The 21,516-nt window shown below is 46.6% G+C and overlaps 1 protein-coding gene across 2 annotated transcripts in view; it reads left to right on the top strand.

Annotated features, from left to right (window-relative positions):
* Window positions 1–21,516, top strand: part of ZNF148 (zinc finger protein 148) — a 64,043-nt gene that overhangs the window by 20,844 nt on the left and 21,683 nt on the right. The window contains exons 2-4 of one of the 2 annotated variants that reach the window (XM_075933178.2): window positions 2,517–2,607; window positions 12,553–12,898; window positions 14,324–14,446. In XM_075933178.2, the coding sequence (XP_075789293.1) occupies window positions 2,570–2,607; window positions 12,553–12,898; window positions 14,324–14,446 (507 nt within the window). In that variant the 5' untranslated portion in view covers window positions 2,517–2,569. The remainder of the gene's footprint in view (window positions 1–2,516; window positions 2,608–12,552; window positions 12,899–14,323; window positions 14,447–21,516) is intronic. The other variant, XM_075933179.2, reaches the window with a different exon arrangement.

Genomic DNA, 21,516 nt, shown 5'->3' with positions numbered 1-21,516 from the left:
CCCTCTGTTCCAGCCTTGCTTCCCTCAGTCCCATGATCACCCCCTCTGCAGCCTGTTCCCCTTGCAACACCCCATCTCCCTGCAATGCAGCCCCTGCCACCTCCCAACCTCCCCCCGCATCCTTCTTCACCCCCTCCTACTCCTACATCCCTGTTCCCCTTAGCGTACTCACTGCAGGGCATAAGCACTGGGACTCGCGGCCCTGGGAGTGGTGCTGGAGTGAGCAGCGGTAGGGGGCAGGGTGGCACAGTCACTTCCCTACCTGGCCCAGCCCATTGCCTGGGGCTCATCCGTCACCTGCAGCCTGCCACACTTCATGGGAGCAGTGCAGCACAGCTCAGGCCCTGGCACTCCACATGTGACGGGGCCTGATCTGTGGAGCAGGCCCTGCCCTGCTCCCTCCTGAAGCAGTCGGCGGAGCCTGTAGCATGGGAGGAGGGTGTTAACCCCTTAGCTCCAGGGAGCTGCATGCCCAGGCGGGCAAGGACAACCCCAGGGATGTACACGCGCCTCTCCAGTCATTTCCTCCCCTTCCAGCAGGAAGCTGGGCAGCTGAGGCTGGATCCTCTGAACCGGGGGGCGGTGGAGGAGGAGCTAAGCTGCCCTGCGTGCCACAGAAAATTGGCATGTATGTTGAAGGTTGCCGACCCCTGGACTACACGCATTTCCCCTCATCCTTCCTCGCCAATAAACTTTTTAGCAGGCTGGCCTGCAGCCTGGCTCAGTCCCAGCTTGCACCAGGTCTGGGACCTATCCTTTCTACAGCTCTGCATTTAAAGTGTATTAGGAGCCAGGTGGGCAGGCAAGCAGCCCAGCTCAGTTCCTGCTCGCATCGGGTCCGGGAGCTCAGACTCTCCCCAGGACAGGGGCTGCTGCCACCCTGTGCTACTGCCTCAGTATCAGAGGCAGCAGCATATGGTGACAGGCAGCCAGTCCGCAAGGGGAACTGGTTTTTAAACTGGCTGTCCTCGCAGACTGGCTCCCACTTAGCCCCCCATGCTGCTGCCTCTGATACAGAGGCAGTGGCACGGAGTGACAGGGTGCTCCTCAGGAGTGGGTCTTGAGCTCATTAGCTGCAGGCCCCACACCTGGGGACTATAGAATAGTTGGGTAACCGATAAGAATTCATGAGGATAATCAACTATTCAATTAACTGATATTTAACATCCCTAGTTGATAGCATGGTGGTGTTGGCCAGGCAGCTATTTCTGATAGTCATGAGCAGAATTGTTCTTCAGTCATTTCGTTCCGTAACTGGAAGAGAGATTTCAGAATGTGATGTTAGACATTTTCTCATCATCACTCAACACTCTTCTTTATGGAGTGTTGCAAGGTTCTCTGTCCCTGTTCATTACACATAAAATTTTAGAAGGGGTTATCATAATGGAATATTGCCTGAGATACTTCTAGAGTTGATACTTCTTTCAGTGACACCTTTACTATTCTCTCCTCTCTAGAGGGACTTATACAGCTCTCATCACCGTAGCGTTTTAGCACCTTCCAAAAGTGCATTAAACATCATGATTAGTAACTGTCATCTCTCTTCCTCTCTCCAAAGGACTATTGTATAGGAATTTTTAATTTGTTTTATTTTAATGTATGTTCACTGTACTCGATGTTTACACGTTGATACAAGAAAAGTCAAATAACTTTTTCTTGTGCTTGCAGTGGAAGTGTGGGGTTAATGGTTGCTCTTCATTACTGTGGGAGTTTATTCCACAGCCTTGGATATTCCCTGATACAGTTCTTTCTCATGCATGTGCAAGGTGTACCTTTGCTATTGACAGTGGCAGTTCTGTTGTCTCAGCTGTGGTTCTCACACCAGAAATTTAGAGGGGTTCTTCTAGGTATTTTGGCTCAGGCTGTTGGTGACCTTGAGGATAAGGATTGAGACCATGAATTTTGTATTCTTAGGAAACCAGTGTAAAGAGCAGAGTCCTCATCTGGTCTTGGTCTTCCCCTACTTGCTGTTTCCATCCTCAGTTTTTCAAAGGATTGTTATTGAATGAAATTTGGGTGGATTTTTCTGGGGTTTAAGAACCTCCAGGATTAGAATTTGGGACCATGAGGTTCTATGTTGCTGACTCTTCCTCATTACAATGGAAAGCTTAGGCTGGATTTCTGTTGGAAGCACCTGTGAAGGCAGAAACTGCAGGAAGTACTACCCCAAAAGGCTGTGTGGTAGCCCCCCCTCAGTCTACTGATGGCTGGTATATAAACTAGGAAGCCATCTTCGCAAGCAGCCTGAGCAGTAGCTCATACCACTTCTTTGCATCTGCTCCACACCTTGCCTTGCCATGGACTGTATGCTCCAACTTCTGACCCTGCTTCATCCTAGAGATGTGAATGATTACAAGTAGCGCCCCCTCCTCCCGGCATGTAAATGTGTAACCACTGAATGTTTTTCAGTGGTTACACAATAAATAAACACATTTTAACATCCCTCCCTAACTCTACTTTTTGCCTGCTGTCTGTAATGTGGTATCTGACCCTGACTTCCTGGTATCTTGACCTAGGACTCGCATCAACCTGGCTACTCATCTCCCGGTTGCAGCTCAGTAACTGATGGATGTACACAGGCCACCTACAGATCAGCCCTGACAAAGGGTCAGTAAAAGGACCATCTCTGCTAAATTCCAAGATTCTTTAAGGATAGGGGCACTAGAACTTTTCAAAGAAAAGAGTGTTTTAATGTGGGCAAAACATCATGGGCAAGTACAATGATTTTTTTTTCAGACCCTGCTGTCCAACTGGTAAACTATTTTGGCTGAAATATTCTAACAAACAATAAAACCAAACCAAAACAAAAATTCCGCTCATGGCAGACATTTGGCATGGAAATTTTCAGCCCAAGCAATTTAGCAATGATAAAATAACACAAAACAGAGACGTGATGGGCAACCTTAAATATAGGCAGTGCTACAATCCCTCTTACAGTAAAACTAGAGCTTCTTAATGTTTAAGTTTCACAATGTAAAGACACAGGTACCATATGCGTTCTATTCATTTCAACTATGGGGTAATAGAAATTTTAATGGATATTTGAAATATTGTGTTTAATGTTGTAGAGAAGCTGATACAGTGTCTCAAGATTCATGGGCTTTCCATTCCAGAAAGTAAACAAATGTTGCATATTTTATGACCATCCATGATTTTTTGAATAGCTAACATGTGGTTGCATCTCTGGTTTGTGGTTTTAACTTGCTTTGTTGCTGGAGTAATATGGAAAGCTTTTGAGACTTGTGTTCAGTATTGAATACACTCTAGATCAGTGGTTCCCAACCTTTTGTTGCTGCCAGGCGTCCGGGCGCGGGGCCGTGCACGTGCCGGGCTTCTGGGGGCAGGGCCGCGCACGCGCCATGCTCCCGGGGGGTGAGGGCTGCGCACGCGCGCTGCGCCCTGGGCCTGCAGCCGCGCATGTGCTGGGGGTAGGGGCTGCCCAAGCGCCCTGAGCCCAGGGCCGGCACCATGCATGTGCTGTGCGCCCGGGGTCAGCACTGCGCATGTGCTGCGCGCCAAGACCGGGGCCAGCCCAGATGTTTCAGCGGGTGCGCACAAATGTCCCAGCGGGTGCCATGGCGCCCCCAGGCACCGCGTTGGGGACCACCGCTCTAGATAGATCACAGTGTGACTCTGAATGGTCAACTAATACAGAATTTAGAAAAGGCAAGAAGTTCTAGACTGTGGCTCCAAACCTCTGAAGATTTTCACACATGCAGTATAAATAGTTCTGCTGTGAAGAGTCCTATTAATTTTAATGGGACTTTTCACAATGCACTAAATTAAGCATAGAGGTACATCCTTTCAGGATCAGGCCTATATTGGCAGAAATTCAGCAATCCAGTTATTCACAGGGCATATGCTGGATGATCTGAGTTTTAAGAGTATTTCTGTTATATTGTAGAGTTAGAATTTTCTGATTTCATAATCTGTTAGCTTTGTGTGTGTTGATTTGTGTTAAGTAAATTTCTTTGCATTTCAAAACTCAACAACTATTAATTTATTATGAGTGCTACTTTTCTTAATTTCTGAGGAGGGTTCTGCTTATAATGTTGTTGTATTAATACAAAGGATAAAAGTACAACATGTTAAGCACTTTTAGTTTTTAAAGCATTATTAGGTAATTTTGCTATCTCTCTTAGTTTGCATAAAGAATTGCAGGAATATTTCCTTATTTTGTCCTGTACAAAAATTCTAATGGTTAATTTTGAGCATTTAATATAGGTGGGACTTGCCTAGTCTGGCACCCTCAGAACCTGATTGGTCCCAGACAAGGGATTTTGCTGGACCAGGAGAGGTCGTTTGTGGCCCCCCTGCATTCCCCTCTACCCCCAGGCTTCTTGGCTCCCTGGACAGCCCATCCGGGATGTGCACCTGGCTTCTCACACTGGCTCCCATCCCCTTCTCTTCCCCCTCACAGCCCAGCTGAGCTACACGCCAGCTCCCATGGAACCCTCCGCAGCCCAGCTGGGCCATGCACCTCCCCCCCACATCAAGTTGGACTCCCAGTTCCCCAGCACCCCGCGGCACCAGAACTCTCTGATCCTGAGTGCAAGGAGTTACCCTGCTATGACTGTATCTGTTTAAATTCACACCTTAGTTCATTTTGGTATAATTTTCCATGTAGAGAAGCCCTAAGAATAGACATCATGCCTGGGAACATCCAAACATTGCACCAAAATGTGTTTAGCAACCTCTGGCTAAGTCTACACTACAAGGTTTTTGTGCAAAAACAACCGTTTTTGTGCAAAAACCCGCGCAGTGTCCACTCCTCAAGCGCGCTTTTGTGCAAGAAAATCTAGTCAATTGACAGAACAGAAGGCTTTTTGCAGTGTAGGTATACCTCCCTTCTATGAGGCATAACTCCTTTTTGCGCTACGGCTCGCGCAAAAAGGCAAGTGTGGATGCTCCAGAGGGCGTTTTGTGCAAGGATTGGCTTCCAGGGGGAAAAAAAGATGGCCTCTTGGCCACTCCGGCCAAGTCAAGCACAACTCTATAGTTCTGCTTCAGCCACAAATGGCCTCCCAGCAAGCTCCCCAAGACCCCCCTGGCCCTTACAGGGGTCACAGGACCCACTAGGGGACCAAAAAGCGTGCCCCACCTGGAATGGCCCTGAAACCGTCACCCTCCTCGAGTTGTGGGGTGAAGAGGAGTCCCTGCAGGATCCCCCCGGGGCCAACCGCCGCAATGCGAAGATTTATTCTCACTTGGCCATACCCCTGGCGGAGTGAGGTCACCATGTGCAGACCATGGAACAAGTCCGGGCAGAGGTGAAGGAGCTCTGTCAGGGGTACATAAAGGCCAGGGAGCGCAGGGCACGCTCAACAGCAGGACTCCACACCTGCCCCACTACGCTGAGCTCTACCACATCCTTGGGGAGGGAGGAACCCTCTTCCCCCTCCATCGTGGTGGACTCTGGCTTGGAGGAGCCCGTACTCCAGCTCCCGGAGCCCGTCCCCGAGACGGAGGGGCAGGTTCAGCCTCCTACGGAGGAGGAGGAGAATGAGGACAGTGGGACCATCACCCTGTCCCTGGAGCCAGTCCCTGCCATCCTGGACGTCTTCCAGGCCTCCGAGGAGGCTTGGGAAAGATCTTCAGGTACGTTGGCGCGCACACACCCACACGGGGGGGTGTTGGGGGGAGGTGGGTGCACAGGGGGCACAGTGTCGCGTGGGCTGCTAAGCCAGCACATGCTGCCGCAGTCTGAGCATGGGCATCCACATGCAGCGGGAGGGTGCGGCACGCGGCCATAGCAGCCAGCCCCTCAACATGCTTGGGAGCCTGTTGCTAGCTTCATGTATGGCCATACAAGTCCTGTCCCTAGGGAAGATGGGGCGCACTAGGGCGCAAGCACAACCCCCCACACACCCCAGAGTGCTGCACACAGACATGCCTGCACATGCAAGGCAGCAGCCGCTCCCACTGATAGCCCAGCAAGCCGCAGCTGTGTGTGCAGACCCCAGGGAGGGCAGGCTTCTCGCGGCTCCTCTGCTGCCCATGAGGGGATCCCACTGTGGCCGCGCACTTCCCTTGCCTGCCTGGCTGTGGTGTGTGTGTTTGGGGGGAAAGGAGAGGGCATCACAGACCTCTGGCCCCATCGGGTGACACGGTATGCTGTGCAGGCCAAACATGGCCTTGCACCGGGACATCTCCTTTCTGCGAGCCGCGGACTGGTGCAGTCGCCACTCTCACAAGAGGGCACGACCTCAGGGAATGTGTGTGCAGGGAGCACTGACGGTCTCTCCCTTCTCTGTGTTCTCCACAGCCGGGATGGAAGGCCCAGCCACCACCACCACTGCAGCCACCTGTCAGAATCCGGGGGAACCACAGACGGGCCAGAATGGCAGAGGACCTCATGCAGCAACACGTCGGCGTCATGCACGACATTCACGACACTCTGTCGCGCAGGCTCAGTGCTGACCTAGAGTGGCAGGAGCATGTGTGGACTGAGATGATGTTGCGTTGTGACAACATCTGTAACGTCCTGTCTCGCATGGGGAAACACCCGCCTGATGCCGCTGCTCCTACCTTCCATTGTTCTGCCCCCCCCCCATGGCCATTGCCCATCCGTCTGCCCACCCTGCTATGCCTCTCTTCCCTCCCCATGCCATGCCTCTGCTCCCTCCCTTCCCAATGCCCATCCCCCTCCCCAAGTGATGCCTATGGCCCTTCCTCCTGCCCCCCCTGCTAACCCTGACCCAGCTGTAGATGCCTCTTCTGTCCAACCCTTTCTGGTCCCCAGACCCACTCAACCCCAAACACGTCCCTGCACCCGAGGTGGCAGAGCAGGCAGCCCCACTAATCCTCCCAGTCCTGATACCCTCTCCCAGTTCAGACATACCTCCTGCCCCCCTTCTCTTATGTTGAATAAAAAAACCTCCTTTTGTTTTTAAATGAAACAGACGTGTTTATTGGAAGGTCAGGGAACGGGCAAGGGGAGATGGGGAGAGGGGGAAGGGAGAGAGCGGAAAGGCAGAAGCCCCTGTTGGGGAGGCCTTGGGGACAATTACTGGGGGACTTCAGAGAACCTCTCCTTTAGGGCCGCCCGGATGCACACCCCAGCCTGATGGGCCTGGCAGGTGGCAGCTGTCTGGGGTTGCTGAAACACACAGCCCTTGTGACCAGCCTCTGCCACCCACCCCGGGATGAAAGCCTCCCCCTTGAGCTCCACAATATTGTGGAGCACGCAGCATGCTGCCACCACCTCAGGGATATTGCGCTCCCTGACATCCAGGTGGGTGAGGAGGCAGCGGAACAGTCCCTTCAGATGACTGAAGCGCACTTCACCTACATCCAGGCTCGGTTGAGGCAGGCATTGAACAGGTCCTTGCTGGGATCCAGGTGGCCAGTGTAGGGCTCCATTAGCCAGGGCATGAGTGGGTATGCCACATTCCCCACTATGCACACTGGCATGTTTGTGCTCACCCACTGCAAAGTCCCAGCGTAGGAAAAAGGTGCCCGCCTCCAGCTTGGCTCACAGTCTGGAATTCCGGAAAACTCAGGCATCGTGTGCCCTGCCCGACCACCCTACATAAATGTTTGTAAAGTGGCCCCGGTGGTCCACCAGGGCCTGCAGGACTACTGAGAAGTAGCCCTTGCGGTTTATGAAGTGGGCCGCTTCATGTTCCAGAGCCCGGATGGGGATATGTGTGCTGTTGATGGCTCCCCCGTAGTTGGGGAACCCCAGGGCAGCAAATCCGCCCATGGTTGCAACCAGGTCTTGGAGACGGATGACTCTGCGCAGTAGCAGGGAATTGATGGCCTGGACGACCTGAAGAAGGAGACAAAAAAACACATGGAACAGAGAATGAGAGAGGGGTTGTGTGAGCCTTTGGGAGGTACCCTCCCCTCTGCCGCCCCCCCCCCCAACCTCCCAGGAGCCATCCCCTACGAGACTGTGCCCCTTCCCCTCCCCTCCCCTCCCCCCCAGCAGCAGGGCTGTATGAGGGTGGGACTGCACCAGCCACTAGGGCCAGGCCTTCCCCCCACCCCAAGTCCACCCCCTACAGTCCTCAGCCCCCCCCCCCCCGAGGGTCCCCCTTATCCAGCACTCCCTCCCCTTTCCTCTCTTCCCCTCCCCCCTGCCTGGGCAGGGACTGCAGCCCGCGAGCTCCTTACCTGCATCAGGATGGACCCAACGGTGGACTTCCCCACCCCAAACTGGTTGGCCACTGACCGGTAGCTGTCTGGGGTGGCCGACTTCCAGAGGGCTTTGGGACAGGGATGGCGGGCTGCAGATGGGTGTCACGTCTCTGGAGGGCAGGTGTGAACCAGGCACAGAGCTCAAGGAAGGTGGCCTTGCGCATTCTAAAGTCGTGCAGCCACTGTTGGTCGTCCCACTGCTCCATGACCAGCCGATCCCACCATTCCGAACTGGTCTCCAGCCTCCAGAACCTCCTGGGTATGGTGGGGCGCGGCAGCCAGACTGGAGCAGCTGCAGCCATGCAGAGGGACACGAGGAGGAGTTCAGTGTCCGCATCCAGCAGTAACAAGTAGGCAGGAACTGCAGCATGACCGTGTGGGGCTGTCGCCTGTGCAGGGGCAGCTCGGGCTCCATGGCAAACAGCAAAAGGGAAAAAGCTGTGTTGTCCCCAAAAAGCACAGGGCAGACAGAGCAGGCCCTGCTGAAACTTTGCTTTGCCAAAGAGGCTGGCAAGCAGGCAGCAGAAACAGAGAAGCAGCTGTCTGGGGAGGGGTGTGTGTCCCTTTAAGGCTTCTTTAAAATACTTCCAGCTCTCCTGGCCCCTCTCCCCCCTCATGTTAGCATCCTAGGGGATCCTACCCATCAGTTCTCTGAGGGAGTCAAAGTCTTCTCTTCTGAAGTCCAGGGTGTGTATTTTGCTGCTCTCCTTTCGTCCTTTTGTCAGGATCCTTATGATCACTGCTGCCCAGGTTGTCACCCACTTCTACTCTCCCAACTAGTTCCTCCCTGTTTGTGAGCAGCAGTTCAAGCTGTGGATGTCCCCATGTCGGTTCTTTCAGCACTTATACCATGAAGTTATCCCCAACATTCTCCAGAAACTTCCTGCATTGTGTCGATATTAACGGTGGTACATCTAATGCTGGAATATATCCAGGGTCTGCTGGAACGAGGATGAATTTCGGGAGGCCATGAATATGCTCTTCTGCAAAGCACATCAGCATTGGATCCTCTGTTCACAGTGGAACACTGGTTCTGATGCTGTCGGACAAATATAGACTGGTGGGATCATACTGTGATGCAGGCATGGGACAATAAGCAGTGCTTGGAAAAGTTCCTAATGCATAAGGCCACTTTAATGGAAGTTTGCGAATTGATTTCCACTGCCCTCAAGTGCAAGAATACAAGAATGAGAATTGTTCTGACAGTGGAGAAGCGAATGGCAATTGCCCTGTGTAAGCTTGCAATGCAAAAAAGCTACCGATCAGTATAAGTTGGGAATCAATTCTGAGTGAGGAAATCTATAGTGGAGACTGCTGATTGAATTAGCCAAGGCAATCAAATACCCTTGTGCTGTGGAGGATAGCGACTATGGGAAATGCGGGGGATATAGGGTACATCTAAACTACATCCCTTTTTCGATAAAGGGATGTAAATTAGACGTATTGAAATTGTAAATGAAGCCGGGATTTGAACTTCCTGTGCTTCATTTAAATAATGGCTGCTGTCGAACGATCCCCATCTTGACTGCGTTTTTTTCCCCCAAAAATCCGCTTTTCGGAATAAAAAAGCCACGGATGCCATTATGTAAATGAAGCATGGGAAATTCAAATCCCAGCTTCATTTACAATTTCAATACGTCTAATTTACATCTCTTTATCGAAAAAGGGATGTAGTTTAGATATACCTGTAATGGAGGGCTTTGCTGTAATGGGGTTCCCTAACTGTAGTAAACGATAGATAGAACGCACATTGACATCTTTGCCCCCGACTGCCTGCATTCAGTGTGCTTGCCTATAAACTTCCCCCACGGTCCTGTTCTACAGACCCCCACTGTGTGGGCACAGTGGCCACCACAAATCACACCTGATTGCTTTAAACTACTTTTAGCAAGATAAAAAATGTAAACTCACCAGAAGTATCCTCCCTGGGACCAGTGCCTGGCTGTGAGACATCCTGGGAGAAAGCGATAGGGTTGCCAGGTGTCCGGTTTTGAACCAGACAGACCAGTATTTGAGGGTTCTGTCTGAGGAAAAAATTAAGAAAATACCGGACACACAAAATGTCCGGTATTTTCTAATTAGGTAAGTTTTATTATTATTAGGAGTATCAGTACGTAGTTGCGAACTGTCTGGCTGGTGTAGACGCTCACGCTGCATGAGCATGTCTACCAACCAGGCCAACGCAACTACGCGAGGTGGGGCTGGGGCCGGGGCGGGATGGAATCCCCTGGGCCAGACTCACTCATGCTTCGCCAGGACTGTGTGCGGGATGGGAAGTGCCCTGGGATCTGCATGCACCCCAGGTCAGTCCTGCACCCTGCCAGCCAATTCTCTCCCCTGGCCAGTCCCGCTTCCCACTGGCTGGTCCCCGCCCCGATCTCCCATGGTCAGCCCCACTTCCCGTTAGCCGATTTCCCCCCCCCCTCCATCTCCCCTGGCCAACACTGCTTGCTGCTGGCTGGTTCTTTTCCCCCTCCCCCCAATCTCTCCTGACCAGCTCCACTCCCCCTTATCCCCTCCCGGCCAGACCTGCTTCCTGCCGGCCGGTCGCCCCCTGATCTCCCCTGGCCTGGCCTGCTGCCCCCGACCCCCTCCCATTTCCCCCAGCCAGCCCTGCTGCTCCTGACCTCCCTCCCCCCCCCCCCAGCCAGCCCTCCTTCCCACCAGTTGCCCCCCCACCCCCACATCCTCCTGGCCGGTTCCCCTCCCCCCCCCCCCCCATCTGAGATCAAGTGCGTCTGGTATTTTTTTTTTTTTAACCACCTTGTAACCCTAGAAGGGGATTGTCTCCCCTAGAAGTTCTAAAAAGTTCTTGGCTCTCGGTGACATTGGTGGCTCTGCTTGCTTAACTGAGTATTCTCCTCCTACTCTTTCTCATCCGCAATGTCCTCCATGCTGCTATGAGACTGTCTGAAGATTGTCTTGGGAGGAATCCACCGACTGGCTAGGGAAACTGGTCGGTTCCCCCCAAGGATCACATACATCTGCTCATAGAAGCTGCATATTTTCAGCAAAGATCCTGACAATCCATTTGACTCCTTTTGTTTTTGGTATGACTCCTTTATTTTCATTCAGTACTGCTAGATGTATCTTTTCTAGACTCCTGGAGTATCCTTTCTCCTCCATGCCCTTTGCAATCTTGGCATAGATATCTGCGTATCTTTTGCTGGTTTGCAGTTCCGTGAGAACAGATTCCTCTTTGACAGCAATGAGATCTAGAATCTCCTGCATGTTCCTTACTGGTGCTCGTCTACAACCCTGGGAACTCATAGATGTGCTGGTCAGGTGTGCGGCCTGCTCTGAGGTCTGTTTGCTATGCTGGCCAAACAGGAAATGAGATTCATATTTTCCTGGGGCTTTTCCTGTTCACCTGGAGAGCAGTAGAGTTGAAAGTCCTAGCCAGAGTGGTCACAGGTGGGCACTGTGGGATACCACCTGGGGGCCAAGAACGTCGAATTTCACAGTGCTGTGTCTGTACTGCAGTAAAGTTGACATGCAAAGTCAAATTTAGCATTACTCCTTGTGAAAGCAGGATACTGAAATCGACTTAAAGTCGACAGAATGGGCTTGGTGGTATGGATTCATTGTTTGGGAGTTTAGGTCAAACTTAGCCACATCTAGTTCAGACCAGGCCTAACTGAGGTGGAATGGAGGAAGCTGAACTACTGCCTATTTCTTACCAAGTTTTGCACTATTAGTGGGGGAAGTATCTAAACCCATACACCCTGACTCATACTCTAGTGTCTGAGTGGATGTGGAGGTGATCATCCATCTGTAAGTATGTTTAATTACTCCTCTTCCTTCACATGCAGCAACAGCAGCAGCAAGAAAAGCCTAAACATTCTTCCTTCTTTCCTTTGTGAAGAGAAAACTGTTCTGACAGACTGAGGCAGTTGTGACAGGAGAAGCAGCGCACATAAAGAGAGGCGGTAGAGAAGAGAGAGCACAGTGAAAGGAGGCCACTTCAGGAGAAGGATTAGGCACTAAAGAGGGAGGGCGGATGGGGAAGAGAGGCAGAAAATTTAAAAAATTGAAGCAGTTTGCTTCCTTTAAGGGTAGGAAATATATTTAAGTTCATTTTGGCTATTAATTCATATAACTATTAACCCATTATATTGGCAAAAAGATACTAAACTACATCTTATTTGAAAGAGAGAGAGAGAGAGAGAGAGAGTGTGTTTTGTTTGTTTGTTTGTTTGTTTGTTTGTTTGTTTGTTTGTTTGTAAGTAATCCTCTTTAGCTTATTCCAGGAAAGATGAAGTATTGAAAGCCCTGGACAGTTCCTACAGGAAAGATATTTAGATGTTTTGTGGACTATATTTTGTAAAACTTTTTAAAAAAATGTTTGAAGAAAGAAATTTAATAACTTCCCCATTTGTAAATATTCACTTGTTATACTTCTCTTTGTAGGCTATTGCACTTAAGCATGAATATTGAAGACAAACTTGGAGGATTATTTCTTAAATGTGGTGGCATAGACCAAATGCAGTCATCCAGGGCTATGGTAGGGATGGGTGCAATATCTGACCAATCTTCAGTGTCTGGGGAACGGCAAGAGGCAGTGCTTCAAGACCGGACTATGGCACATCAAGAAATTCTTTCATCAAATGAAGTCTTACAAGAAAGTGAGCTTCGCCAGCAAGAGATGATTTCACATGATGAACTCATGGTCCATGAGGAGACTGTAAAAAACGATGAAGAGATGGAGGCTCAAGAGAGACTTCCTCAAGGATTACAGTATGCAGTCAATGTTCCTGTAAGCATTTTCTTCATGAAATACTGCACACTCATTTAGGAAGGATGGCTTGGTAAAGTTGTTAGGAATACATTATGAGCTGTTTGCATTTTGATTATAAAAATATATATTAATAAGATGCTATTTATGAAAGTGTTTTTAGCTAATGATTGGGTGAAATTCATTTCAGAGGGTCTACAAGAACCTATATCTCATTTAAATTAAGCTTCATGAGCTTAAGTCTGTTTAAAGGGTGTATTGCAACTTTTTGTAGGTTATGTGCATCAAGGTGAGTTTCACCCAGTTGTATTCCATTTTTATAATAAGCATCTATTTGTAAAAAAAAATTGATAGTTATACTGGCTTTGTTACTATGTGAATTGACTGGTTAACATTAAACACTTAAAATCACAAAATAATAAATATTAAAGAACAAATATAAACTAGGATAAGTAATAGTATTAGAAGGACCAACCTGCATGATTTATTTGTTTTATGAATAGCACATTTGGTCCATGTCTGGACATTTTTTTTCATTTTGCAACCTGAAGCATTTCTGTACATGTTTTTAAAGTATATCTCGTATAGAAATTTAGCGTTTGACAGGTATTGCTTGCATTCATGCTGCAGGTTGAACATGAGACACTTTGTAGATGCCCATATGTTGTATTCCTTTGTGTTTAATAGTGTCTTCCATTCACTATAAGGAGAAGACACATTTGAAAATAGGCATTGTTTTGTAACATTACATTATTACTATGTAAAATTGCATACTTCGGTTTGGGTATTTATTGAAGTGTTGATTTAAAAAGACGAGTTATATAAGTGTAAAAAGAAATAATAGTTTTTCTCAACTAGAGCTTTGTTAAAAAAACTGTGGAAATTCGGAGAGCTTCCCTTTAACTGGAGATAAAAGATTGTTTGATAGTTTAGAAAACACATCAGGAATATTTAACACTATGATCTTTAATGAAGTTGACATTCGATCAAGAAATATTACTGGGAAAAATTCATTAACTGTATTTTAAATTTTTTTAGCTCAAATATATAGTAAATTAATCTGTTTCTGTTAAATCCTGCCATTGGTAATATGACTGGCAAAAAAAAATACATGTATTTTTAAAAAGAGTGATTATATGCATATCTGAGAGATTTTGGTAAGCATTAGGAATCACAAAGATATACTTAAAGGTCAGAAAAAAACCCTAAATTATGTTGATGAGTTGAGAGGGTACAGCAAACTGTAAATATGAATAGAATTATGTCCTTTCTGCATTTAATATATTGATTGCTCCCTTTTGTAAATGTTGTAAAAGAATGAAACCATGGGACAATACCCTCTGCAAAAATCTTAGCCTTTTTTTCAGCAGTTTGTCATTTGAAAATGAGAAATTGCTTTTTGATAATTAGGACCTCCCCTGAAACTGGCACTTGGTATCTTAACAGATCAGTGTAAAGCAGGAAATTACCTTTACTGATGCATCTGAACAGAAGAGAGACAAAAAACAAATACGAGAGCCAGTAGATTTGCAGAAAAAAAAGAAAAGAAAACAGCGGTCACCAGCAAAGGTAAGACCCTAATTTTGAAGAAACCAAGCTTGAAAAGGACCTGTAGATTTGCTATGACTTGGATTTCTTTAGAATTTGAAGTAGTTATGTCTGAAGTTGCTTGTTTTCACAGTAAGGGTGCGCATACACTTCACCCTTACTTTGAAATAAGCTATGCAATATTGCGTAGCTTATTTCAAGGTAATTTCACAGTGCCACATTTTGAAATAAAGCGCTATTCCGAAATGTCCCTTAACTCTTGTGGAACGAGGGTTACAGGGATGCCAGAGTAGTACACCTGTTGTACTAATAGCTATTTAAAAATAAAGGGCTGCTTTAAAGACACTGAATAGCTATTTCAGGATACTTCCAGTATCCTGAAATAGCTCTGCAGTGTACATGTAGCCTAAATGTGCAAGTTTGGAGCTTTCCAGAGTCCAGAGAAAACTGGTTCCCAACCGCTGGTTCTTGGAATGGTGCCAGGCCACAAACTGTTGGCTGCGGGGCCACAGTGGCTGCCAGCTGAAGCCCGCTGTTCGCAGTGGCTCTGGGGGCCAGGGCTCACCCTGGCCCCCTGATGCACTGCACAGCAGCCAGCTTCAGCTCTGGCAGCTGCTTTTGCCTTGCAGTGGTGCTGGGGCTGAGATGGCAGCAGGAGGAGGCAGAGCAGGAGGTGCTCCCCGCCCCCCTCCCACCCAAGTAAGCTAGCGTGCTCCCCCTCCACCCAGCCTCTACCCATGGGGGTGTGAGATGTACTTGGGGAGGGAGTGGGCGTAAAGGAGAAGGGAAGGGGTGCACTGCCAGTGGCTGATTCCCCTGCCCCCATGGCAATAATGACCACACTCCCTAGAGAATGTAGCCTGGCTCTGAGGGTTGGGTGGGGGTGTGGTGGGGTCATGGGGAAAGAGAGTATTGGCATGGGCTGTAGGGATCAGAGGTTAAATGGGCAAAGGGCATTGGGTTGGGGGTCAAAGGGTATTAGGTACTGGGGAGCAAGGGGCAGAGTTTGGGCTAGGAGTTAAAGGGGGGAGGGCTGGGGCTGAGGGAGGGCAGGGATTAGAGGTCAAAGGGCAAGAAGGGTGGGTTGTAGTGGGTCACAGATTATGGGGCCAGGTGTGGTAGAGCTCATGATTCTGTCTCACGGGACAGCAGATCTGAGGGCATCTGAGCAGGGTCAAGGCCTCAGAGCTTGTGGAACAGGCAGTTGCAGGGTCAGTGGGGTAGGATCAGAGTTTGGCACAACAGGTATTCATGGAGTTTGTGGAGCAAGGGACACCGGGGTAGTGGGGCAGGATCCAGGGAAATGGGAAGTTGTCAATTTAAGTCAGGGTCACTGGGACACAGCATGCCAACTCTGGTAGTTCCTGTGGATGCAGGATAGGCTCTAGGCAAGACAGAGGTGGCCGACGAAAGAAAGTTGGCAGCAGGGGGTGTTGGGAAGTGGGAGATAGTGGGCACTGGGTGACAGGCTTGGCAACGCAGACTTGTGAGGTAATGAGGTTAGTGGGATATAGGGAATATCAGATGATGGCAAGTTTAATAATCCAGAGACAGAGTACCAAGGTTGGCTAGACAGGTTCAGGGAGTTTTGGGGTTGGAGGCAGAGGGATGTGCAGTGACAGGATGGGGTGAGGGGGTTGGCAGACAGGTATTATTTTATTTACATATTTGCATAATCATTATTTGCTAAAAATAAAATGTTCCTTGTCCGCCAATAGTTTATGAATGGGTTTGCCGGTCTGCTGTATAAAAAAGGTTGGAAGCCACTGATATAAGGTATTGATAGTGTTTCTTTGAGCTTGTTTTAGCAACGTGAACCTTTGGTATAGAATCTTAGGATTGGAAGAGACCTCAGGAGGTCATCAAGTCCAACCTCTAGCCCAAAGCAGGCTCAACCCTTACTAAATCATCCAAGCAAGGGCTTTGTCAAGCAGGGACATAAAAACCTCTAGGGATGGAGACTCCACTACTTCCCTAGGTAACCCATTCCAGTGCTTCACCACCCTCCTAGTAAAATAGTTTTTCCTAATATCAACATAGAACATAAGAATGGTCATAGTGGGTCAGACCAAAAGTCCATCTAGCCCATTATCCTGTCTGCTGACTGGGGAATCTGGTATTGGCCACTGAAAGAGGGATCACAACAGGTAATCTCACATGATCACTCCCGTGTCACCCACCTCCAGAGAAACTGGCTAGGGACACCATTCCTACCCAGCCTGGTTAATAGCCATTGATGGACCTCACCTCCATAAATCTATCTAGCTCTTTTCTGAACCCTGTTAAAGTCCTAGTCTTCAAAACATCCTCTGGCAAGGAGTTCCACGGGTTCACTGTGCGCTGCATGAAGAAAAACTTCCTTTTGTTTGTTTTAAATCTGCTACCTATTAATTTCATGTGATGACCCCTAGTTCTTATATTGTGGGAATAAGTAAATAACTTTTCCATGTTCACCTTTTCCACACCAGTCATGATTTTATATACCCCCAGAGTCTTCTCCTTTCTAAGATGAAAAGTCCAAGTCTTTTTAATCTCTCTTCACATGGCACCCATTCCAAACCCCTAATCATTTTTGTTGCCCTTTTCCGAATCTTTTCCAATGCCAATATATCTTTTTTGAGACGAGGACACCACATCTGTATGTAGTATTCAATATTTGGGCATACCATGGTTTTTAATATGGAGGCAATAAAATATTTTCTGTCTTATTTTCTATCCCTTTTTAATGGTTCCTAACATTCTGTTTGCTTTTTTTGATTGCCACTGAACACTGAGTGGATGTTTTCAGAGAACTATCCACACTGACTCCAAGATCTCTCTCTCTCTTGAGTAGTTGTAGCTAAATTAGTCCCCATCATATTGTGTGTATATATAGTTGGGATTATTTTTTCCAATGTGCATTACTTTACATTTATCAACATTGAATTTCATTTGCCATTTTGTTGCCCAATCACTTAGTTTGGTGAGATCTTTTTGAAGCTCCTCAGTCTGCTTTAGTTGTAACTATCTTGAACAGTTTGGTATCATCTGCAAATTTTGCCACCTCACTGTGTACCCCTTTCTCTAGATCACTTATAAATAAATTGAATAGGATGTGTCCCAGGACAGACCTTTGGCCGATCCCACTAGTTACCTTTTTCTACTCTGAAAACTTACCGTTTATTCCTACTCTGTTTCCTGTCTTTTAACCAGTTATCAGTCCATGAAAGGACTTTCCCTTTTATCCATGACAACTTACTTTACTTGAGAGCCTTTGGTGAGGGGCCTTGTCAAAGGCTTTTTGGAAATCTAAGAACACTATGTTCACTAGATCTCCCTTGTCCACATGTTTGTTGACCCCTTCAAAGAACTCTAGTAAATTAGTAAGGCATGATTTCCCTTTAAAGAAACCATGTTGACTTTCTCCCAACAAATTATGTTCTTCTATATATTTGACAATTTTATTCTTTACTATTGTTTCAACTAATTTGCCTGGTACTGACCAGTCTGTAATTACCAGGATCACCTCTAGAGCTCTTTTTAAATATTGATGTCACATTAGCTATCTTCCAATCATTAGATACAGAAGCTGATTTAAAGGATAAGTTACAACCCACAGTTAATAGTTCTGCAATTTCACATTTGAGTTCTTTCAAAACTTTTAGGTGAATGCCATCTGGTCCTGGTGACTTGTTACTGTTAAGTTTGTCAGTTTGTTTCAAAACCTCATCTATTGACACCTCAATCTGGAACAGTTCCTCAGATTTGTCACCTAAAAAGAATGGCTCGGGTTTGGGAATCTCCCCAATATCCTCATCCATGAAGACTAAAGCAAAGAATTCATTTAGTTTCTCTGTGATGACTTTATAATCTTTGAGTGCTTCTTTAGCATCTCGATTATCCAAGGACCCCACTGGTTGTTTATCAGGCTTCCTGCTTCTGATGTACAGTACTTAAAAACATTTTACTATTACGTTTTGAGTTTTTGACTTTCCAACCTATATCTCCCCCACTGCAACTTGAGACAGTTGCTTCTCGTTCTGCCATCTGTCACTACTGAGAACAGCCTCTCTCCATCCTCTTCAGAACATCCTTTCAGGTAGTTAAAGGCTGTTATCAAATCCTCCCTCACTCTTCTCTTATGTAGAGAAGCCCAAATACCTCATCCTTTCCACTAAGTCATGTATTCCAGTCCCCTAATCATTTTTGTTGCCATCTGCAGGACTTTCTCCAATGCGTCCACATCCTTTCTGTAGGGAGGGGCCCAGAATTGGATGCAGTACTCCAGATGTAGTCTCACGAATGCCGAATAAAGGGGAATCACTTCTCTAGATCTGATGGCAGTGCCCCTCCTAATGCATCCCAATATGCCATTAGCCTTTTGGCTACAAGGGGCACACTGTTGATTCATATCCAGCTTCTCATCCACTGTAATCCCCAGGTCTTTTTCTGCTGAACTGCTGCTTAGCCAGTCGGTCCCCAGCCTATAGTAGTGCTTGGGATTCTTCCGTCCCAAGTGCAGAACTGTGCACTTGTCCTTGTTGAAGCTCATCAGATTTCTTTCAGCCCAATCCTCCCAATTTGTCTAGCTCACTCTGGACTCTATCTCTACCCTTCAACGTATCTGCCTCTATCTAGCTTAGTGTCATTTGCAAACTTGCTGAGAGTGCAGTCCATCCCTTCATCCAGGTCATTAATAATGATGTTGAAAAACAGCCCTAGAACGAACTCTTGGGGCACTCTGCTTGATACCGACTGTTAACCAGACATCAAGTCATTGATTGCTACCCGATGAGCCTGATAATCTAGCCAGCTTTCTGTCCACCTTAATATCCATTTATCCAATCCATACTTCCATAACTCCCTGGCAAGAATACTGTGGAAGACGCCATCAAAATCCTTGTTAAAGTAAAAGTATATCAGTCCACTGCCTTCCCCATGTCCACAGTGCCAGTTAACCTGACTGTCTTCTATGACAAGGTATCAGACCTGACTTGCTCTTGGTGAATCCATGTTGACTATTCCTGATCGCTTTCCCCTTTTCCAAGTGCTTCTTTATCTTTCCAGGCAGTTCTCTTTCCAACTATTTTTTAAAAATTATGAGTCAGTAGTTTTGTAGGCAAGTTATAAATCATTGCACTATGTTTATCTAATAATAGTTGTACCTTTCTCTGAGTCTGAGCATTATTGTGTGCCTTGTGCATTGAGAAGAGTTTAAAAGAAAATCTAAAATGACTGTTTTGAAAATTTAAAAAGTTTTCATCCATAAATTTAATAAAATATGCTGCTGGTAAAGAGCATTCTTAAAATTCAAGTGTCTTTGTATATATTCTGTGCTGCTGCGCCCCTGCAGAAATATCCCCCCTTCCCATTCCAGATTCTCTTTGCTTTCTGCAGAAAAATGGTTTTTTTTTGAGAACTAAAGAGAGAAGCTGCACCAGTGCTTATCCCTCCCCTTTAGAGTCTGTCCAGAGAGCCAGGAGAGAAAGAAGTTATGGTGGAGCTGGTGTGTGTGTCTGGGGGTGCCCTGGTCACCAACGGACATTAGTTAATTCTGGGTGAGGAAGTGGACAATGGCTGTAGAGGTGCTACTCCCCTGCATAGAGCAGCTGGGTGTCAGATCAATCCTAGAAATCTCTCCTGGGAGCAGGAAGCTCTGTACTGTGGTGCGAGCAGGGCTAAGTACAGTGGGTTGGTGAGCAGGGGGGGGCATGTCATGATACATGGAAGTTGGGCAGATGGGCAGCATCCAGATTCCTCCCTCACCAGGATCCCCCACTGAGCTGCACACACTCAGATTGAGCCACATAGAAGCCCTGACATGAAGTGGGATTGAAAAAGTTTGAAGAAAATCATTGAGAAGTTTTGTATCAATCTTTTATTGGCTCATAAAAATAGGGAGGTCAGGAAAAACAGAAAGATTGGTATAATCCCAGAATATTGGTCTTGATTTGTTTTCAGCCCAACAGCTGAGTTTTTAAGTGTGGAGGTAAATACACTGAAATATTTTCAGTACTATTTTTCATTTATTAATTGTCTACTTGAAAAATCTATAGTTCTAATTAATTTTTACCCCATTATTTTTTGGATTACATTTTGCCAAAACTGCATTGGCACAACTGATTTTCTTCATTTAAGGGGAGCCACAACCCAATAAATTAAAGATTCTCAAATTTAGAGCAAAAAAGGAAGAAAATGGTTTTTTTTTTGTTTTCATCACAGTTATTTTAAAATGTCAATTATATACATAATACATGTGATGAAATGTCATTGTTTTATAAAATATAGTTTTATATCTGGCAGTGCTTTAAGTAGAAGTATATTGTTACAGAACATAATTTTATAAGCATTGGACTTAACAGATCTATAAGGCCCCTGCAAACATGTAGTTGTTGATAAACATGTAAGTAACCCCATTGATTTTAAGTGTGTGTGCTAGATCAGCCCCTGAACTGTCTGTGAGGTCTACTATAGCAGAACCAGCACGTAAAATTGGAACATTTTTCAAAGTAGATCCTATAACAGTTAATACTGAGTTTATCAGCAGTCACACAGCAAGAAGCTCTTTCGCTTGCTTTGTTTTTATAGTTAGAGTGCTAATCACTATTTATTAGGGTTGTTAAGCCATTAAAATTAATCACACAATTAATTGCACTGTTAATAATAAAATACCATTTTTAAAAATATTTGTGGATGTTTTTTACATTTTCAATATGTTGATTTCAATTACAACACAGAATACAAAGTGTCCAGTGCCCACTTTATATATATTTTTTATTACAAGTATTTGCACTGTAAAAAATTTAAGTAACAATGTTTTTCAATTTGCCTAATACAGGTACTGTAGTGCAATCTCTTTATCATGAAAGTTGAACTTATAAGAGTAGAATTATGTACAAAATAAATACTGCATTCAAAAAAGTGTAAAACTTTACAGCCTACAGATCCACTTAGTCCTCCTTGTTCAGCCAATTGCTCAGACATATAAGATTGGTTACAATTTGTAGAAGCTAATGTTGCCTGCGTCTTGTTTACAGTGTCACCTGAAAGTGAGAACAGGTATTTACATGGTGCTGTTGTAGCCAGCTTTGCAAGATGTTTATGTGCTAGAA

The sequence above is a fragment of the Pelodiscus sinensis genome, chromosome 7 (genome assembly GCF_052426305.1).
Source record: "Pelodiscus sinensis isolate ZL-2025 chromosome 7, ASM5242630v1, whole genome shotgun sequence".
NCBI classification, from domain to species: Eukaryota; Metazoa; Chordata; order Testudines; family Trionychidae; genus Pelodiscus; species Pelodiscus sinensis.
Note: the sequence above shows the minus strand (reverse complement) of the source record. Positions and strands in the feature narration are given on the sequence as shown.